The sequence below is a fragment of the Epinephelus lanceolatus genome, chromosome 2 (genome assembly GCF_041903045.1).
Source record: "Epinephelus lanceolatus isolate andai-2023 chromosome 2, ASM4190304v1, whole genome shotgun sequence".
In the NCBI taxonomy this organism is placed as follows: Eukaryota; Metazoa; Chordata; class Actinopteri; order Perciformes; family Serranidae; genus Epinephelus; species Epinephelus lanceolatus.
This window is the reverse complement of record NC_135735.1, coordinates 48,875,242-48,894,287: the sequence shown is the minus strand read 5'-3', so window position 1 is coordinate 48,894,287 and position 19,046 is coordinate 48,875,242. Positions and strand designations below refer to the sequence as shown.

At 39.7% G+C, this 19,046-nt stretch overlaps 1 protein-coding gene across 3 annotated transcripts in view; it reads left to right on the top strand.

Annotated features, from left to right (window-relative positions):
- Positions 1–19,046, top strand: part of arnt2 (aryl-hydrocarbon receptor nuclear translocator 2) — a 149,872-nt gene that overhangs the window by 97,738 nt on the left and 33,088 nt on the right. For all 3 annotated transcript variants that reach the window (XM_033621951.2, XM_033621959.2, XM_033621943.2), the window contains 2 exons: positions 1,059–1,193; positions 8,627–8,701. In XM_033621951.2, the coding sequence (XP_033477842.1) occupies positions 1,059–1,193; positions 8,627–8,701 (210 nt within the window). The remainder of the gene's footprint in view (positions 1–1,058; positions 1,194–8,626; positions 8,702–19,046) is intronic.

Genomic DNA, 19,046 nt, shown 5'->3' with positions numbered 1-19,046 from the left:
GTCACACCAAATTTCGTACATGTAGATGAATCATACTGTGGGGGCTACTTCGTTAAAGTTTTGTAAGGGGGCGCTACTGCGCACTCCATAAACTATCAAATTTTTCACCAGTTCTGGTGGGTGTGCAAGGTTTTGTGAGTTTTCAAGCACCCCAGCTCCTCAAAAATGTGATTCATTTGAGAGAAAAATAATAATTTCTTCAGTTTCAATAAGGTCTTCATACTGTTAGGTGCTCAGACCCTGAAAATGTGAGGGAACCCTGTTCAAGGTGGGACATAAATAGCCGAGTGTCTGAATACAAAAGTCAAGTGGAGAAATGGATTTGTGGTGAGAGTGGTTTGAGGGGTCTCTGTGGATGTTTTGATTAAATTAGATTTTTTTAATTTAATGAATTTTGCTTTTGAATCGTCACTTGTTGGAATAATCATAATTGACATGAATTCAAGCTCGTCCCTCTGCTACTCAAATATTTGGATTCAACTTTATCTTCAGGAAAAAGAACCGTGTTTCATATGTTGATTGGGGATTATTACTTACTCACTTAAAGGATTACTGTCACTTCATTTACTCATGAATTGACAGATTTCTTTGCATCCTATTTTCATATTCTTGTTTAGTTTTATCAGTACATTTTTTTCTTTATTTCATTTTTCTCTCTCATACTTGATGGGTAAGCAGTGTTAATAAGTGAGCCACAGCACCAAATATGTAGCATAAATGCTGTGGTTTTCACTATTAATCAGTCACAGATGTTTTGTTCTTAATCTTGCTGTCTGTCACAGTCCACTAAAACAGCTTGCAGCTTCAGTGAGTTGGCACTGTGCTACTATTGACAGTGGCTACCCAAATAGAGGCACTCATTTCAGTCTGTGTTGTTATGGAGTCTGGGATTGAGTGTAGATATTTGTGATGTCAGTGAAAAACAGAGCCAACAGTAACTTATTGTGTAAAATACTGGTGTGGTTGTACTTGTGCTCCAACACTCCACTTCCTTTCCTACATATCTTCATCCCTATGCCTGAATTATGTATCTTTACTCTGTGTGTGCCCTTCCTCAGGTGACCAGCTCTCCAGTCTCCATGGATATGAATGGCCTGTCTGTGCCCACAGAGTTTCTGTCACGTCACAACTCGGATGGTGTCATCACTTTTGTCGACCCGCGCTGCATCAACGTCATTGGTTATCAGCCTCAGGTTAGCTTAGAGGATTAAAGGGACTCTGTACTGTTTATGTCATGAAAGTGTGTAATAGAGATAGGAGTGTTATCTGTTTTCAGTTTCATGTAAGGGAAATTGGCTTTGTCCTTGCAGTTCATATCATTTTGCCAACAGTGACCTTTCATGAGCTTTTAATCAAGTCTTTTCCTTGTTAAAGTGGTATATCATAAATTTACTTCAGCTACAGAGAAAACTAGGCCTTCATTTGAAACAGGCTTGCATTAGAGTATATTATAAATTTTCATACTTTTCGGGGGGTAAGTAAGAAGCCTGCCTGTTTTCTGATCTGCTCCTGTTTGAATTTTCTGTCGTCTGATAAATTGCATACAATGCACATTTTCACATCACTGATTCAGTAACAGTCTGTACAAGAAGAGAGTTATGTCATACTAAGTGCTCTGCAGCTGTAACTTTCTCTTATTTGAAAAGCGATACAATTTTCATTCACTAACTTATTCCAACTCTTTTTAGACTGCTGCTATCACCAGTGATACTCAGTACCTCCTGCACAATGGTTTCACATTACAAACCTTCGAGTTGCTCAAAGGCAAATTAATTTCCCTCCCTGGTTGGCTTGTAATGTTTCACATTAGTATGGATGAATATGGATTTAAGCAGTAACATAGCAGCAATTGAAAGAACAATAAAGCAGAATCATTAAGAAAATGATTGCAGCAGAGGGGTGAGTAGGACACAACTCAAATGGTTGAAATGATGGAATTGAGTTAAAGGAAATGGCCACTTTAGAATGAAAATACAGACAGTACTTACTGCCCCTCATGCCAACAAGAAGTCCAGTGTAGTTTTTTAATCCACAAAACTCGTTCAGGGTATCGGAGGATAAAAGCTAGCCGGAATAACAGCTACACTTGAAGTGCATGGAACCCACATTTTGAAAATATAATAAAACTCCACTAATGCATTTCAAAAACGTCAGAACAGCTCATCCGTCGTAATCCAAGTGCCCTGAAGCCGCGGCATGCAAAACTGACTTGAAAAGACGTAATTTACTCCACTTTTATAGCATCATTTCTCACCGTGGTCAGTTAGCCTGCCCTGCAGGATTACTGTGTTTACATGGCAACTCGCACGAAACTAGCTGATGGCTAGTGGTGGTGCTAGTTCTCGAGTCCCGATACCCCAAATGAGTTTTGTGGATTAAAAAACTACACTGTACTTCTTGTCGGCATGAGGGTCAGTAAGTACTGTCTGTATTTTCATTCTAAAGTGGCCATTTTCTTTAACCATGTGAGCTATCAGAGCACAGGTAACAACCTTTATTTGCTCTTACCATTATGGTGTGCCATTTTCTCCATACAAGATTTTATTTTAGTATTTACAGTTTGATAATTAAATTAATCCTGTCATGACGAAATGAGTGATAGGACTTGTTTCAAAATATTTTGCTTCTCAGACAAAAAGAATTTAAATAAAATCGGAGAAACGTGGCTGACCACCTGCCCCTTGTTAAAGGCTTCATATCTGAATTACAAGCACTTGTTTTCCATCATGTTGACCACTTACCTTGAAATAATTCACTAAGGCTCTGTTGCAATACTCTAGTCACGATATGGTCTCAGATGAACTCCTCATGTTCTGCCTGAGAGGCAAATTCCATGACTTATGCTGCATTCACATGGATTCAGGCAGACGATAGACAGCAAACTGGATATCATTGTAGCAGAAGAGAGCAGACAATAAAATAAGGTTAGGCCAGCAGAGAATACCAGCAATGGTAACAGTAGATGGCATTAATGTTCAGATTTAAAATATTTCAACTATTTGCCTTCCTCTGTGAAGGAATTTACAACCGCATGTTATGCACCTCGCGCAATGAGAAAACATGGGCAATCTGGACAACAACAAGCTGCGTTTTATAACTGCATGCATCACCAGAGTAATACATAAATAATAGAGTAGTGCAGGAATGACATTTTTTTGTAGGTCAACCTGAAAGTTAACATCACCCTGGTTCTCTCAACAAAAAGCTAATGAGATTTTTTCATTGGACTTTGAAGTATAACAGAAAATAAGCTTGAAGACAACATAAGTTAATGTTTGTTCAGCAAGATAATCTTCACAAATAAACATCATTTTTAAAACATGAATGCAATCACCAGAAGTAAAAAACTAATGTTAATCTATAAACAGGCTACATCACAATCACATGACTTCCACATCACCACCACAACTAGGCTGTAAAGACATGTTTTGTGTGTTGATGCTCCGTAGTGTCATTTAGCCACTTGTTAGCAACTGCCTTTTTAAAGACATAAAAAAGCTTCAAATTTCACATTGTATAACAAAATGTGAGAATCTGTTATGCTTGTTTTAACAACAGACCTTATTTTAGGCATCAAAACCAACTTACCAAAAACCCACTGACACTGAGACAAGTGAACCGGGAGTGCAAAAATGCTAACTGCTAAGACTCACTTCTGCAGCACGCTATAGACACACAATCATTTTATTTAATATATTTTATTCCATACTTTGTAAACAATATGTAGCCCTACGTTCGTGAGTTCCCCAGCATAGACGCACAGATCCCCCTATAGGTTTACAGTCCTTTATTCAGGCTGTCTGCTACGAACAACAATCATTAAATTAAATAATGAATCACATGTGCCTGCAGCTGCCCGGCTCACGCAGCACATGCTCTTCAGTAGGCTACGTTTTCAACTGAACCAACACACAGGCAGAGGTTTCCTTCCTGTAGAAAGCAGACGTTTCCAGGACCAGCAAAAAAACGGGAGCAAGAGCAGTCAGATTAATCAGCAGCAGCTGTCCCAATCAACTCACCTGCTGTTACTCTCCTAAGCCATCCCCACATACATCTCTCTCCTGCAGCCAACTGCTAACCATGCCCCCTTCCACACAACAGGGCATCACCATAGCAACATATTGATATGCATGTTTTTTTGTTTTTGTTTGCCGTTCTGCTATTCTGTGGACTGTTAATTGGTTTTTACTGTGCTATCGAGAAAGTGCTATCAATCTGCCATCTACTGTCTGTGGAAGTCCGTGGGAATGCAGCATTAGCAGTAGACTGCATTATCTGTTATTGTATTGCTGAGCAACCAGGTTGAGATACATTTGGTGCCTGCACTGGTATATGAAACACATTCCTATGGCCAGTCAGCTTTTGACTTGGTTGACTCAACGAGAAACCACTGAGAAGAACTTTTTCATACATAACAAATGCATTCTGTAAGGAGGAACTGTTAAAGTCCTGAAGACTTTGCTGCAACACATTTACCTTACTTCTCAACTGAAATATCTGGTATTTATTGTCAACAGCCCTATAACATATGCAGTTAATTTTCAGCTTCAAGAAAATGCTTTCACTCAGTGTTTGAATCACTTTCTTCCCTCACCTCAACTAACTTACATTTAATGTCTTGATGAATGTCATGATTCATTTTGTGTCAAAATCAGAGGAAGATAAAGAACTTGTGAGTTAAAACTGCGGTTATTTTACCGCAAAATGACTCTCATAACTCATGTCTAGAAAACGATGCAGCATCATCTTTTATCAACATTATGTTGTTACTCCAGTTATACCTGTGGCTCAAAGGTTATTCAGAATGTACTCTAAATGTACCAGCCTTTATTTAAATAATGATCTTATACCCTCATTAGAGGGATAGTTCAGAGTATTTGAAGTGTGGTTATATGATGTACTTATCCATAGTCAGTGTATAGCCTGCAACAGATTTTGGTTGGCATGTCCCCACTTTGGAGGAGTACTGCCACAGAAGCTAAACAATGTACTGCCACGGACTGGGACAGCAGCAAAGCTTATTTTAAACACTTTAAAAAATCAATATCAGTTTAAGCGTTGGCTTTATTAGGAATATTTTCATTGCTTTCCTTTGCCATTGGACAGTACTTCCGTGTTTTGAAGGGTTTGTTTGGATTCACCAAAATTGCACAATAACACAAACAAACTCGTGTTCTGTAGGGTAAAATTACTGTTTTTGTTAAAGGAGTCTGGTAGCTTTAAAGAGAACATAAGTAAGCTTCACTTTCACTTCGATTTCCCATCAGAAAGGGCTGTCTGACCTCAAGATAAGGGCGTGTCTACTTAGCATTTTTCTTTGGCAGAAAAGTGGTGGCAGGGTGATTAATCACTTCGTCCCAGTGCTTTATAACACGCTACACTAGGGTTGTCATGAGAACCGATACTTCGGTACCAAGTCGATGCCAACACGCAAAAAATACGTCGGTACCTGTTTTTTTTCTGTACCGCAAGTACTGGATACAACTTTGCCCTCAGTGGGCCATGTGGATTCCTGTCAGAACTGACGGTGGCAGTATATGCGTGTCAGTCGGTGCCAAGGACGAGCGTCGAAGAAGAACACCTGTTCTCTGTCGTCTTTGCTGGAAACAATGGCTTTTACATTTGCTGCTGAAACCACAACACCTCAGCTTGACGAAAAGCCAGGTAGTAGGAGTCGTGTGTGGAGAGGGTCTCATTTAAACCGCAAGCAATGTGTTCGCATAGCACTTGCGAACAGTCGCTGTTTACTCACGTTTTTTCATTTCGGCGAGCCTTGGAGTTAAAGTTAAAATCTGAAACAGTTTTAATAAAGTAGTGAATTTAGAAATCCATGAGTTCTGTTTTTTTATTTTTATCGTGGTATCGAATGAGTATCGAGAATCGTGGAAATTAACTGGTATTAGTATCGACTACTGAAATTCTGGTATCGTGACAAGCCTACGCTACACATTGGTTTTGTTTCTGTGACAACAGTATCTTGATATTGATGTTAGCTAGGTAAAATGCTAGGTGAAAAGCTATGTTAACAGAAGGTTGACTACACTAAAAAAGCAGAACTCTCACCAGCAATATTCAGTGTCCAGCCAGTTCTCTCCCACAAATGGGCTTTACCTGTCTTTGTTGTGATAACTTCTGACTGACAAATTTATAGATAGACAGTAGCTAAAAGAGTGGCATTGACGACACCGGTGCCTATCAGAAAATTTTGAGATTTTCAACTAGAAGTGCTAAAAGCAGCCTCACAAAACAGCTGGAGCTGTGGAAAAAAAGATGCTGGTTGCTGCACTTTTTCTCAAGTTGGCAACGTTTGCTCTCCTCATTGAGAACCATTATGAAGAGATGCTGGTGGGGCACCCAACAGCTCACCTGGTAGAGTGGGCATCCCATGTACCATAGCTGTGTCCTTATCACAACAGGTTGGGTTCAGTTCATACCTGTGTCCCTTCGTTGTATGTCATCTCCCCTCTCGCTACCCATTTCCCGTCACTCCTAACCTGTATTATAAAATACAGCCAAGAAAAGACACTGGTGCTTAGAAGAAGGAAAAAAAAACACTATGTGCACACAGGCCCTGAAGTGGAGAAAATATTTTAAAAATAGCGTACAGCTAAGCAAATTTTTATTATTTATGTGTTTAAAATATGCTTTGCTGCTAACCTCTTACCACAGCAGCACATTGCTTAGCTTAGTGGTGGTACTTCTGTCTGCTCCTCCTAACTGGGAGCAAGCCAACAACATCCACTTTAGTTAGTACACTTACTATGGATAAGTACCTCATTCAGACCCACTTCAAAAAGTTTAAATCAAATCAAATCAAATCAAATCAACTTTATTTATATGGCACTTTTCATACAACAGTAACACAAAGTGCCTCACAGAGGTTAAAAACAACAAAGATCCAAACAGAAAACAAAAAGAAAAGAGAAAACCCAACCCTCCCACCCAACAAAAAGCTATTTAGCTCATAAAATTGAGTTAGATAAAGAGATCAGTTAAAAGCCTGATTAAAAAGGTGAGTCTTGAGCCTCTTTTTAAAAACATCAACAGTCTCTGCAGCTCTGAGGTTCTCCGGCAGGCTGTTCCACAATCGGGGGCCATAATAATTAAATGCCGCCTCCCCGTGTGTTTTAGTCCTAACTTGTGGTATGGTTAAAAGGCCGGTGCCGGAGGACCTCAGGGTCCGTGAGGGTTGATATGGTAAAAGCAGGTCAGATAAATAAGAAGGCCCAAGGCCGTTAAGACATTTAAAAACTAATAAAAGAGCCTTAAAATCGATAATGAAGCGCACGGGGAGCCAATGCAGCAATTTTAAAACTGGTGTGATCTGCTCCCGCCCTCTGGTCCTCGTCAGCACTCGTGCAGCTGAATTCTGTAATAATTGTAGATTTGAGATACTCTTTTTGGGAAGACCAGAGAGCAGGGCATTACAATAATCTAACCTACAGGACATAAAAGCATGCATCAGCACCTCCGTGCTGGCCTGAGAGAGAAACGGGCGGACTCTGGCTATATTCTTAAGGTGGTAGAAACCTGCCTTTGTTATGTTTTTAAAATGTGGAATAAAACAGAGCTCAGAGTCAAAAATCACACCCAGATTTTTTACAGATTATGTTGGTTTAAAATCCTGTAGTTTTGGTAAAAGTTTCTCTCTCTGGCCTTCAGGACCAATGACTAAAACCTCTGTTTTGTCCTGGTTGAGCTGCAGGAAATTCGCTGCCATCCATGACTTTACATCTAAAATGCAGTTATAAAGGGCATCAATTGGCCCTGTGTCATCAGGAGACACAGCGATGTACAGTTGCGTATCATCAGCATAACTATGAAAGCTGATGCCGTGCCTCCTGATGACGTCCCCCAGAGGAAGCATGTAGAGATTAAAAAGAGTTGGGCCTAAAATTGACCCCTGGGGGACCCCACACTTTAACTCATGGGTTCCTGAGGAACACGTATCCATACTTACAAAGAAGTGTCGATCAGTAAGGTAAGACACGAACCAGTTAAAAACAGTACCAGAGAGCCCGACCAGGTGCCTCAGTCTATTTAATAAAATGTGATGGTCTACTGTATCGAAGGCGGTGGTTAGATCCAGTAGTACCAAGACTGTGAGTTTATGGTTATCAAAATTGCACCTGATGTCGTTTAAAATCTTTAAAAGGGCTGTCTCAGTACTGTGGTTCATCCTAAAACCAGACTGATACTTCTTTAAAGTGTTATTTGTATTTAAAAAATCATTTGGTTAAAAACCAGTTTTTCTAAAATTTTGCTTAAAAATGGTAAGTTGGATACAGGTCGATAATTATTAAGAATGTTTGGGTCTAAATTGTTCTTCTTCAGAAGGGGCCTCACCACCGCCGTTTTAAAGGAGGCCGGGAAGACACCTGTCTGAAGAGAACAATTCACCATGTACAGTAGCTGTTCCTCAAAGAATCCATAAAATGTTTTAAAAAATGGTGTGGGAATTGGGTCTAAAGACCGGTTGTTGAATACCAGTTTATAACAAATCTGTGGACATTACATTCCTGATGTTCAATGTAGTATGCAGTTTGAAATAGGTGCCGTGTATATATTTGGTTAAACAAATAGTGAGGATAAATTGCAGTTAACTGGCTCTTATCATGTCCTGTAGGACTTGCTGGGGAAAGATATTCTGGAGTTCTGCCATCCTGAGGACCAAAGTCACCTAAGAGAAAGTTTCCAACAGGTAAGGGACTGTAGCTGTTAACTGAATCTAAAGCTTGCTTTTGTAAGTGGTGAAAATGACAACAGTGGAGATCACAGAGTTAAAACTAGAGACATGTGAAGAAGAGAAAAAATTATTAATTAAACAAAGGTACATAGGTATGTAAGAGTTAATGTAGTGTTTTTCAAAAAGCAGGGTTACAAAGTGATAGTGCTGATAAGCTTTCGAATCAGTGTTTAAAACAGGGGTGTCCAGGGGTCTTTCTTAATACAGGGGGACAATTGTGTCCAAAATCCAGCAGCTTTACTACAACACATCTGCCAAAATTCAATTGAATTGATTTTTTATAAATATTTTAACAGCAAAAGATGATGTATGCAATTAATTTAGATTATTAATCACAGAGCATGTAATAGATTAGATTAATTTTTTAAATCTCTGGACAGCCCTAGTAAGAATTAAAGATCATTCAACATCATACTTAAAACAGTAACAAAAGTATTAGCATCAGATTATACGTAAGTGTAAAAGTAGTCATTATGCATTAGTCATTATTTATTCAGAATTCATATGATTGTAAAACAGTAAGTATAGCCAATGCAAACAAAGATGTCTGATAAGGAAGATTTTGTTATTGTTGCTATTGTCATTATGTCTGCCCTGCATCTCTCTCTGGCTCTGTCTGTCTCTCCATCTCAGTTTCTCTCTGTCGCAGTTTCTCTCTCTGTCTCTCCCTCTCTTAATGTATCATGTTGTCATATGGATAATTGCAAATCTATTATGTTGATATGCGTTGTACAACATCTATCTCACATCTGTCTGTCCTGGAAGAGGGATCCCTCCTCAGTTGCTCCTCCCCAGCCAACATTTGTATGTGGGGCCCATGTAGGTAGTAAATGGGCTAACAAAATGGGCCCTATATGGGATTGTCCATGGGTTCCATAATGGCCCCATTCCAGTTGCCCACATGGTTGGGTTTAATCAAGTGGGCCCCACATAGGTTATGCTAGGGCTACCTGGGTACCAAGTGGGTCTGGGCCCAAAATTAGCATCTTATCTGGGCCCTTATTGGGTAAACCCACTCATGTGTGCAACTGGCATGGGGCCAATGTGGAACCTGTGGACAATCCCACATAGGGCCCATTTTCATGTCCATTTACGACCCACATGGATCCCACATACAAATTTTGGCTGGGTCCTGAGGTTTCTACCATATTTTTCCATGTTAAAGGGGTCTGTGAGGGTCCAAAGGACAGAGGGATGTCGTATGCTGTAAAGCCCTCTGAGGCAGATTGTGATTTGTGATATTGGGCTTTAGAAATAAAATTGAATTGAATTGAATTAAAATAAGAGGGTTATCAAATATAAAGTTGAGGCGTAAACTAGTACAGTAACTAGTCCACTTGCCTTTCTAGTCATCCAATCAAGTGGTTTTTACACTACGAGTCACATTCACCCATTCGCACACATTTATACACTGGTGGCTGAGGCTACTATTGGGATTCACTGGACCACGAATGATTTCTCATTTGTGCAGGTTTAATTGGACATATAAAGGTTTTTCTTCTGGGTCTTGCCATCTGGAATGGTGGCTGAGACCGCATGTTCTTTGTTCTTCAAACAAAGGACAGCCATATGGCACTCGTCTCCACAGGGTGCCTCATGGTCACACCTAAATGAGATACCAGTCTTCAAACTTGTTTGGACAGTACTTTCACAGTGACATGTGACTCTGTGATGTCACCAAGCAAACGACTGGAAAAGTTTCTTCTTTCCATCCGCTCTTTTTTTTTTCCTGAGCCGCTAACGGGCTCACTCTATAGAGGTAGGACATCACACGGAAGGGCCTGCTATGCCTTCTGTTCTTTCACACTGCATGCTCACAGCAGACACAGAACCTGAAGACCAGGGATGTTAGTGTGCCAAACACAGGGTTTGCAACTAACTTTCCAAAAACAAGGAGAACCAAATTGAGTTAGCACCCACACGTCTAACTCTGCAAGGACACTGAGCGACTGGTCTCCTCGGATATGCACCTTCGGAACAAGGACACAGCAAAGACTGCTTCTGGAAACACAGCCCTTTGCAGCCTTCCTCTGGCAACTCAAAGTTCCTGTGTTTTTTCCTTTGTCTTTGTCCCGACTGACCACACGGTCAGGCAAAACCTCCCCCGATCTGAAGCCATCTTTGATTCTGCCATCTTGTAGTTCTCTGTTGTCAGCCTTTTTGTTTGTAGGCCACACAGCCTTTGTTTCACACACACACCTTTCCTCTCTCTCTCTCTCTCTCTCTCTCTCTCTCTCTTGCATATACACACATATACCTACACACACATATACACACCCATGCTTTTATGTAGTTAGTTAGTTAGTTAGTTAGAATTTGTATGTTTTGTTGCTTTGCTTTCTTTAGGAATAAATACATTTAGAATCATACCTGCTGTCTGATTAATATTGTACAACAGTGAATGAATAGTCAACCTCTGCTATGCCAAGAACACCAAATTCCTTCACACTCTATTGTTAATATGGTAATTTTGGTTATAGTTATTAATTTTACTATGAATCAGAATTCGAAATTGATAGTTTAGTGAACTTTATGAGACTGATATCATTAACTGGATATCATTTTTCCCCTTTTTGGGAATGGTGCTTAATGGTGATTTAATGTAAATTAAGTCACATTATTTAACGTAATTCTTTATTTCCAATAGCCATTTTGATACTTTAATTGGAGGCCTGTTACAAGGTCAAGTCCCAACAAATGCTGCCCCGTGTTAAGGCCTAGATCTCACAACACTACCATACAAGGTGCCATCTGCTACTCAATTTTTAACACAGTCATACACTGATGAAACAGCCATCAGGGGCTATTTGGGGTTCAATATCTTGCCATCTTGATACTTAGACGTGCAGACTAGAGGAGCCGGAGACTGAACCGCTGATCTTCCGATTGCTGGATGACCTGCTCTACCTGCCCATGATGACAGCATAAATGATAGCAAAACAATGTATGAGACTGTTAATTTATGTCATTTATTTATGAAGCTATGAGCACTTGTTTCAGCTCAGTGTGAAGTCTCTTGAGTTTTGCTGTCGTCTCTGGCGCATTTCACTGCATGCGGAGGAGAGACAGTCAGCAGTGTCTCATACTCACCATACCACTGTGAGTGCAATAACAGCCCTTTAAATTTTCAATTTCATTCTATGTATTTACTTGTCTATTTGAAAAGGACGAATGCATAAAACACCGCTTCATGTTTAAAATACTAAGTACTGTAGATGCAATGCACAGAGGTTTCTAGCCATGGCTACTTTGCCACCCTGTCCCTGGTTAGGCTTTTAGAATGAGTAGAGTAATTTATTAATGTAATCAGTGCAAAGGAAGTACACACAGCTAAAACAATTACTCAAAAGAATACAGTTCATTCAGGTCGGCCAACAGTGAATGCACTGAAGCAACAAACACAAGGCCAAAAGATAAAAGGGAGGGTTTGTTATTCATTACTTGATTTTGTTAAAAAACAAACAAACAAACAAACATGTAAGTTACAAACTGGATGCAGGCATTTTTCTTCAAGATGCATTGCAGAGCTATTCAACTGTAATGCATATGCATTGGATTTATTTAAATAATTGTATAGTTGTGTACTTGATGTGTGCATTGGGCAGCTGCATTATGTAGGAAAGTGTAAGTGTTGGATGAGGACTTGTTATCAGCAGATGCTCAATATTAAATGACTTGGATGGGAATGGAGGCAAAAAAACTTGATCGGGGCACCCCTAAACCTTACCATTGTGCAGACGATTATAACAAAAGTCAAGCTCCTCAGCCAAATGCCAACTAACTGCAGGCACAGCCTTTTGAGCTCTCATTACATTATGAGGCGAATCTCTCAGGATGGCAGCTGTCATTTCATTCACTACAGCACCACCCCAATATGTCAATAAGCAGAACAAAAAACAGACGGGAAGATGAAGCTAGAATGGACCTAAGTCACTCATGATCAGTAACGCGTTACAGTAACGCCGTTAGTTTTGGCAGTTACTAATACTCTAACGCATTAGTTTTTAAATTCAGTATTCAGTTACTGTTACCAAATGGTGCATTACTCCGTTATTTTTGGCCAACATTTTAGCCCTAAGCAATAAAAGATAGTCAAGTCAGATAGAGGTATATGAACAATTCTTACCAGAGCATCTTAATGAAACACGTATCTCACCATCTCTGAAGTCACTGTCGACCTGCTGGCCTCACCACAGTGCTGTAACGTTACATTAAGCGGTAGCGCTTCTGTAGATTTTTAGTCCCAGTAACGTTATATCCAGTGACGTGATATCCATTGTTATCCCAAGGAAGCTTTTGTTGTGGACAGACAATGTCTGCAGTGGGCGACAGACTCGACATCATCATGTAACGTTAGCTCTTCAAATGTTCTCTTTAGCTCATTTTCTATATTTGTATCCAAGTACCGTAGTTGCAAAACGTTTAGCTGCCTGACAGCGAGTGACTCCATTGTAGAAGACAGTTGCATGTTTCCTATACCTTTTTGTCAAGTTGTAGTCTAACAGTCCCTTGGTTAAACTCCATCCGCTGTCGCTTAGGCAATGTACCTACGAGCCAATACAGGTAGGAAATGTTTTGGGCTGCAGGGCTGAGTTTCCCAAAACATGATCCTTCTTAGCAATGTTGTCTTCTTTGTGGCTTAGAAAAACTACACTGCAAAAAGGAAAAGCACCTAGCGCCCTCTAGCGTCCCCACTCAGTCATCTACAGCCAGGACGTACTCAGAGTATACGTATACGTATACGTATCAGTAAAGCATTACTTTTTGGTTTAAGTAACTGAGTCACTAACTGAGTTACTTTTTAATGAAGTAACTACTAACAGTAACTAGTTACCCAAACCATTTACTACATCATGAGCAGTGTTGTGCTAGTTACTAGTAGACTAATTGTGTCCCTGTGAAGGGGGCTAATGCCAAGCTGACTGAAAACGATCAAAGCTGAGTTTAAATTACCTTTTGACAGTCTTTTATACTTACGTGCTGGCGACAGCCATGGCCAGAGGTATTATGTTTTTGGGTTGTCTGTCAGTCCGTCTGTACATTCATCCATCCAATCCTTGTGAACACTATTTCTCAAGAACACCTCAAGGGACTTTCTTCAAATTTGGCACAAATGTCCACTTGGACTCAACGATGAACTAATTAGTTTTTGGTGGTCATAGGTCAAAGGTCAAGTCTAGGTGACCTCATCTGTCTCATTCTTGGATGTAATATCTCAAGAATACCTTGAGGGGCTTTCTTCAAATTTGGTACAAACATTCACTTGGTCTCAACGATGAACTGATTAGATTTCGGTTGTCAAAGGTCAAGGTCACTGTGACCTTGCATCTGTCTCATTCTTGTTAACACGATAATCTCAAGAACACCTTATGGGACTTTCCTTAAACTTGACACAAACGTCGACTTGGACTAAAAAATTAAGTGATTATGATTTTGTGGTCAAAGGTCAAGGTCAGTGTGACCTCACAAAACATATATATATCATAAACATATGATTATATAGATCTTCTGTGCTGTTGGGGGACAATGTGTGTGATGCTTCCATGTTTTCACAGACATGGATGTAAACTGTAAGAGAAACTTGTGCAGAGGCATACAGCTGTGAAAATTATAGTTTTTAGTTGAGTTAAGGGTTGTAAAATCAATTTCTAAATGTCATATTTAAGCCATGTCTTTTAACTGACCAAACAGCAGTTGCAATAGCTGTAAAAAGCAAAACCCACATTAATTGATACAGTTTTGCACCAGCTCTTTTTAAGTGCCTTAAACTGATGTCCCCATTACATTACTATTGTAGCAGTAAAATAACATTAATTCTAAGGTGCGTGTTTCCCTATATCCTTATGCTGAAATAGAATCAAAAGTTTTCCCTGGGGGGGCATGCCCTTTGAATCTTTTTCACCCCTGAATAACATGGTTGCTAACTTATCAGGGGTGAAAAAGGTTCACCCCTGGTTGCAAACTTATCAGGGGTGAACCTTTTTCACCCCTGATAAGTTTGCAACCATGTTATTCAGTGTTCTCAGCTGAAATTACTGATATGGTATACACAAAAGTTAAACAAGGTTCAACCTCCTGGTACAGAAGTGACGCTGCTAAATGATTTCACCAGAGAAGACTCACCTCACTGTTTGCCCCTGTCAAACTATAAAAACACAGTCTACTTCTGAACATACAACCAAGCTTTATTTTGGCCTGTCATCATATGTGCACATCTAAAAATGAATGGCCTACTGACATTCCCTGTATAACTTTCTCATTGAAAATTTTAAAAAGATAAGATAAACAGAAGATTTAATAAATGATTCATCAATGCCAGAGCTTAGCAAATCTGGGTATTTTAGCAAGTCTTTAGGTGGATATCTATACTAAGAGGAACATTGGCAAGTACTCTCTTTTCAGAAACAGAGATTACACTGGGACATTAAAAAAAGCAAACTGGGAGTCAAAAAACACAGGAAACTCTGAGAAACCTAAGATAATGGCTCTAGAAACAACTTTTCACACTTTACTAATAAACACACCACACATACAAGACCACTGTAGTTATAAAAAGACGTCCCTTTGACTTTGATATTGTTTGGTGTAAATTAGAAAACTTTGAAGCACATTCTCACTTCATATTTTCATTCTCACTGTACTTCTGGATTTGAGAGTGAAAGCTGGCATGATGAGTGAAGTAGACACACACACACACACACACACACACACACTGTTAGAACCATGTATATATGTGATCTGCATACATATGTGTGTGTATATATATATATATATATATATATATATATATATATATATATATATATGTATATCAATTTTCAATTTCAATCAATCAATTTTATTTATAAAGCCCAATATCACAAATCACAATTTGCCTCACAGGGCTTTACAGCATACGACATCCCTCTGTCCTTATGACCCTCGCAGCGGATAAGGAAAAACTCCCCAAAAAAACCCCTTTAACGGGGAAAAAAAACGGTAGAAACCTCAGGAAGAGCAACTGAGGAGGGATCCCTCTTCCAGGACGGACAGACGTGCAATAGATGTCGTACAGAACAGATCAGCATAATAAATTAACAGTAATCCGCATGACACAATGAGACAGACAGAGAGAGAGAGAGAGAGAGAGAGAGAGACAGAGAGAGAGATGCAGGTAATAACAGTAGCTTACAACAACATTATTGAAAGTAATAATATTATAGTTATAGTTCTGGCTACTGTGGTACAATATGTTAAAAGTATGTATTAATATCTGGCAGTATACATGTGTGACAATAGTCATATGTGTATAATAACAGTACACACATACATATATTTTGTCATTATATATAATATAATGACAAAAACTCTGTGTGTGGGTTTTTCTCCTCACTGACTTGGTCAATCCATGTGAAATTTGGCACAATTTGGCACAATGTAATGGGAGGATGCTAATGAAGCAAGATTACATTAATTGGCCAAAGAGATGCCTCTCCTCATGAAGAACAAATTTGCCTCAAAATTTGCCTAGATTTTCCGCCATTTTGAATTTTTTGAAAAACACTTAAAATTGATCTCTTCCTAGGAAGTTTGACCGATCTGCATGAAACTCGGTGAACATAATCTAGAGACCAATATATAAAGTTCCCTCTTGGCAAAAGTTGGAAAACTTACTAAAACTGAGCTTCTATAAGGCAATGAATATTGCAGAGGGCGTGGCTCATCACATAAAGGTGTATAACATCTCAAGGGTTTCACCGATCACCACGCAACTTTGTAGGCATATGACCACACATAATCTGAGGGAACCCCTCCATTATTGACCCGATCAAACAAAATGGGGGTGCTAGAGAGCTAATTTCTTATCTAGGCCTTATCACCGTATCGATTTTTACTAAACTTGGTAGATATGTAGAACAGGATGCCTTAAGGTGACTGGAGAAATTTAACTCTAATTGGCAACTGGGTGGCGCTATAACAACAGAAAAATGCCTAAAAATGGCTAAAATGCGACCGATCACTGTGGCTCCCCCTGTGGCCGAATGTTGGTTGTTATTTTTTTTCTAATTTTTGGTATGACTAAGTCATGGTATGGTATACTGCTGCAACAAGGGCTAGCAGCACCTTTCCCATGTGATCTACCAGTGCGCCCCACTTTTAAGTCAATACAACATATAAACACTTTAACTATCTGCCTTTCAACGTGCTACCTCAACTACTAATGTACAGTTTTAGCTCACTAAGTATTCCACTATTGCCAATGGTACTACTGTACTTTCAATAAAGCAGTCGTACTATCAAATTCACAGAAACTCTCAGTTCAGTTGACTATTTAATCTGCAATTTCCTATGACCTGTATCCCAAACACACACCATGTGAAACTATACGTAGGCAACTGTGCACTCAATGGGTATGGACTAGTATATGGACTAGTATTTTTGTTTTTGTTTGTTTGTTTTGTTTTACCTTACCCAGTTAATTTGATCTGTGTATCAGGTTTAATTTATCTGATTGACTGGGTCATGAGATCTGGTTTTCAGGTGAATTTGATTTAGTTACCTAGTTAATTTGATCTTACCCAGTTAATTCATTCTGGTTTTCAGATTTATTTGATTTGGTTATCGGGTTTATTTAAATTTTAACTGGCTTATTTGATCAGGTTATCTGGTTTATTTGATCTTATCTGGTTAATCTAATCTGGTTTTCGGATTTATTTGATCAGGTTATCAGGTTTATTGGATTTACCCATTTTATGTGGTTATTGGGTGTATTTGATCTGGTTATCTGGTTCATTAGACCAGGAGCCTTTTCCAGAAAGCATTTTTTTCTCTCTTTTATTTCTAAAAGAAAGAATGCCAGGAGGTTTTTAAATAGAACATTTTAAATTTTGAATTTTTTAAATTTTGGGCCTACACATCATTTTATGCAGGGAAACTATGGTGTTTTTTAACCCGGATCCAATTTTCCATATTGGTATGCCTAAAACACTAATGGAAGGAACTGTTTTTGAAATTGTCCCAGTAGTGAGCGAGACCGCTGCAGCCGCAGTGGCAAAACAAGCTGCAATTTAATCCCCATGGGCAACAGTGCACTGTCAGTCGACGTCCATCAAAAGTGCTTATCTCTGGCTGGCACTAACAGGCTAAGACTGCCGTTGTGAGTGCCTGACAACACCATGAAAAAGACCCCACAGAGAAACTAAATATTTTCCTAGCATCTCGGTGATTTGGTCTGTTTGCCAGCATGTGTAACTAAGTCTTGTTCAAAGAGAAGTCTCCTTTTGAAATCTTGCAGACTTTTCCACTTTGTCAGAAGCAGCTAAATATTTAAACCATGGCATTAAAAATCTTTCAAGTAACACTAGGGTCCCCCTGTAATGCTATCAGACACTTCCAACCTTCCAACAACAATCTGAACATGTCAGTTGCAAAAACAAGCACCCTCAGTCAGGGCTGCCCCTGACCAAATTGGGGCCCTAAGTGAAATTTTATTTGGAGCCACTTTTTTACCATTTTACCACTCCTTTTCATCAGAGGTGAATGCATAGGGCGTTAACAAGACATTCAATAAATGTTGATCAGGGCCACTGGAAAAAAAAAAAATCTCTAGTCTAGACAGAGACTGGAGACAGAGATTCCTATCTAATGAGTAGCAGCTTAGGTGTTTGTGCCACAAAGTTTTATTTCAACAACATGCCCACCTTCAAGTGAAGCACGAGCTTCCTCTTGTTTTGCCTTTTTTTTTCCCTCTTGCTCCCTCCTGACTCGAGATGTCTTTTGGACGACATGTCGACAACTCTTCACCTGCTGCAGCCCTGCAAGTGCCTGCCGGCACACCCCTCTGATTGGTCAGATGTCGAGTGCTGTCAATCATTGCAGCGACGCATGCGCGGTCAGATTACAGGTCTCTTCTCTCCTTCCTCGAGCTGATTCTGCGTGCGCCTCACGGTAGCACAAATGCGTCCACTCGCGCAAAATGTGGCCCCTCCATGGAAGATGAGGCCCTACGCACAGCGTACACAACGTGTTCTGCGTTTAGGGAGGGGCGGCCCTGCCCTCAGTAGATGCAAATTGACAGTGCGCAACCACCTGCAGCGACCACACTGCAGCCTGCCACGCCACTGTGACCGCAGTGTGCTCTCTCTCTCTGTCTCTCTCTCTCTCTGAGTGCAAAGTACAGCACAAGACAAAACAAGAAAAAACAAAGGTAGTGAAAGGCAATGCATACATAGGGCTAGATAGTAGGGGTGGGGGTAATAATCAATAATTATATGCGTCGTGATGTGGACATGGATGATTTGACACCAATTCATAAATGTCA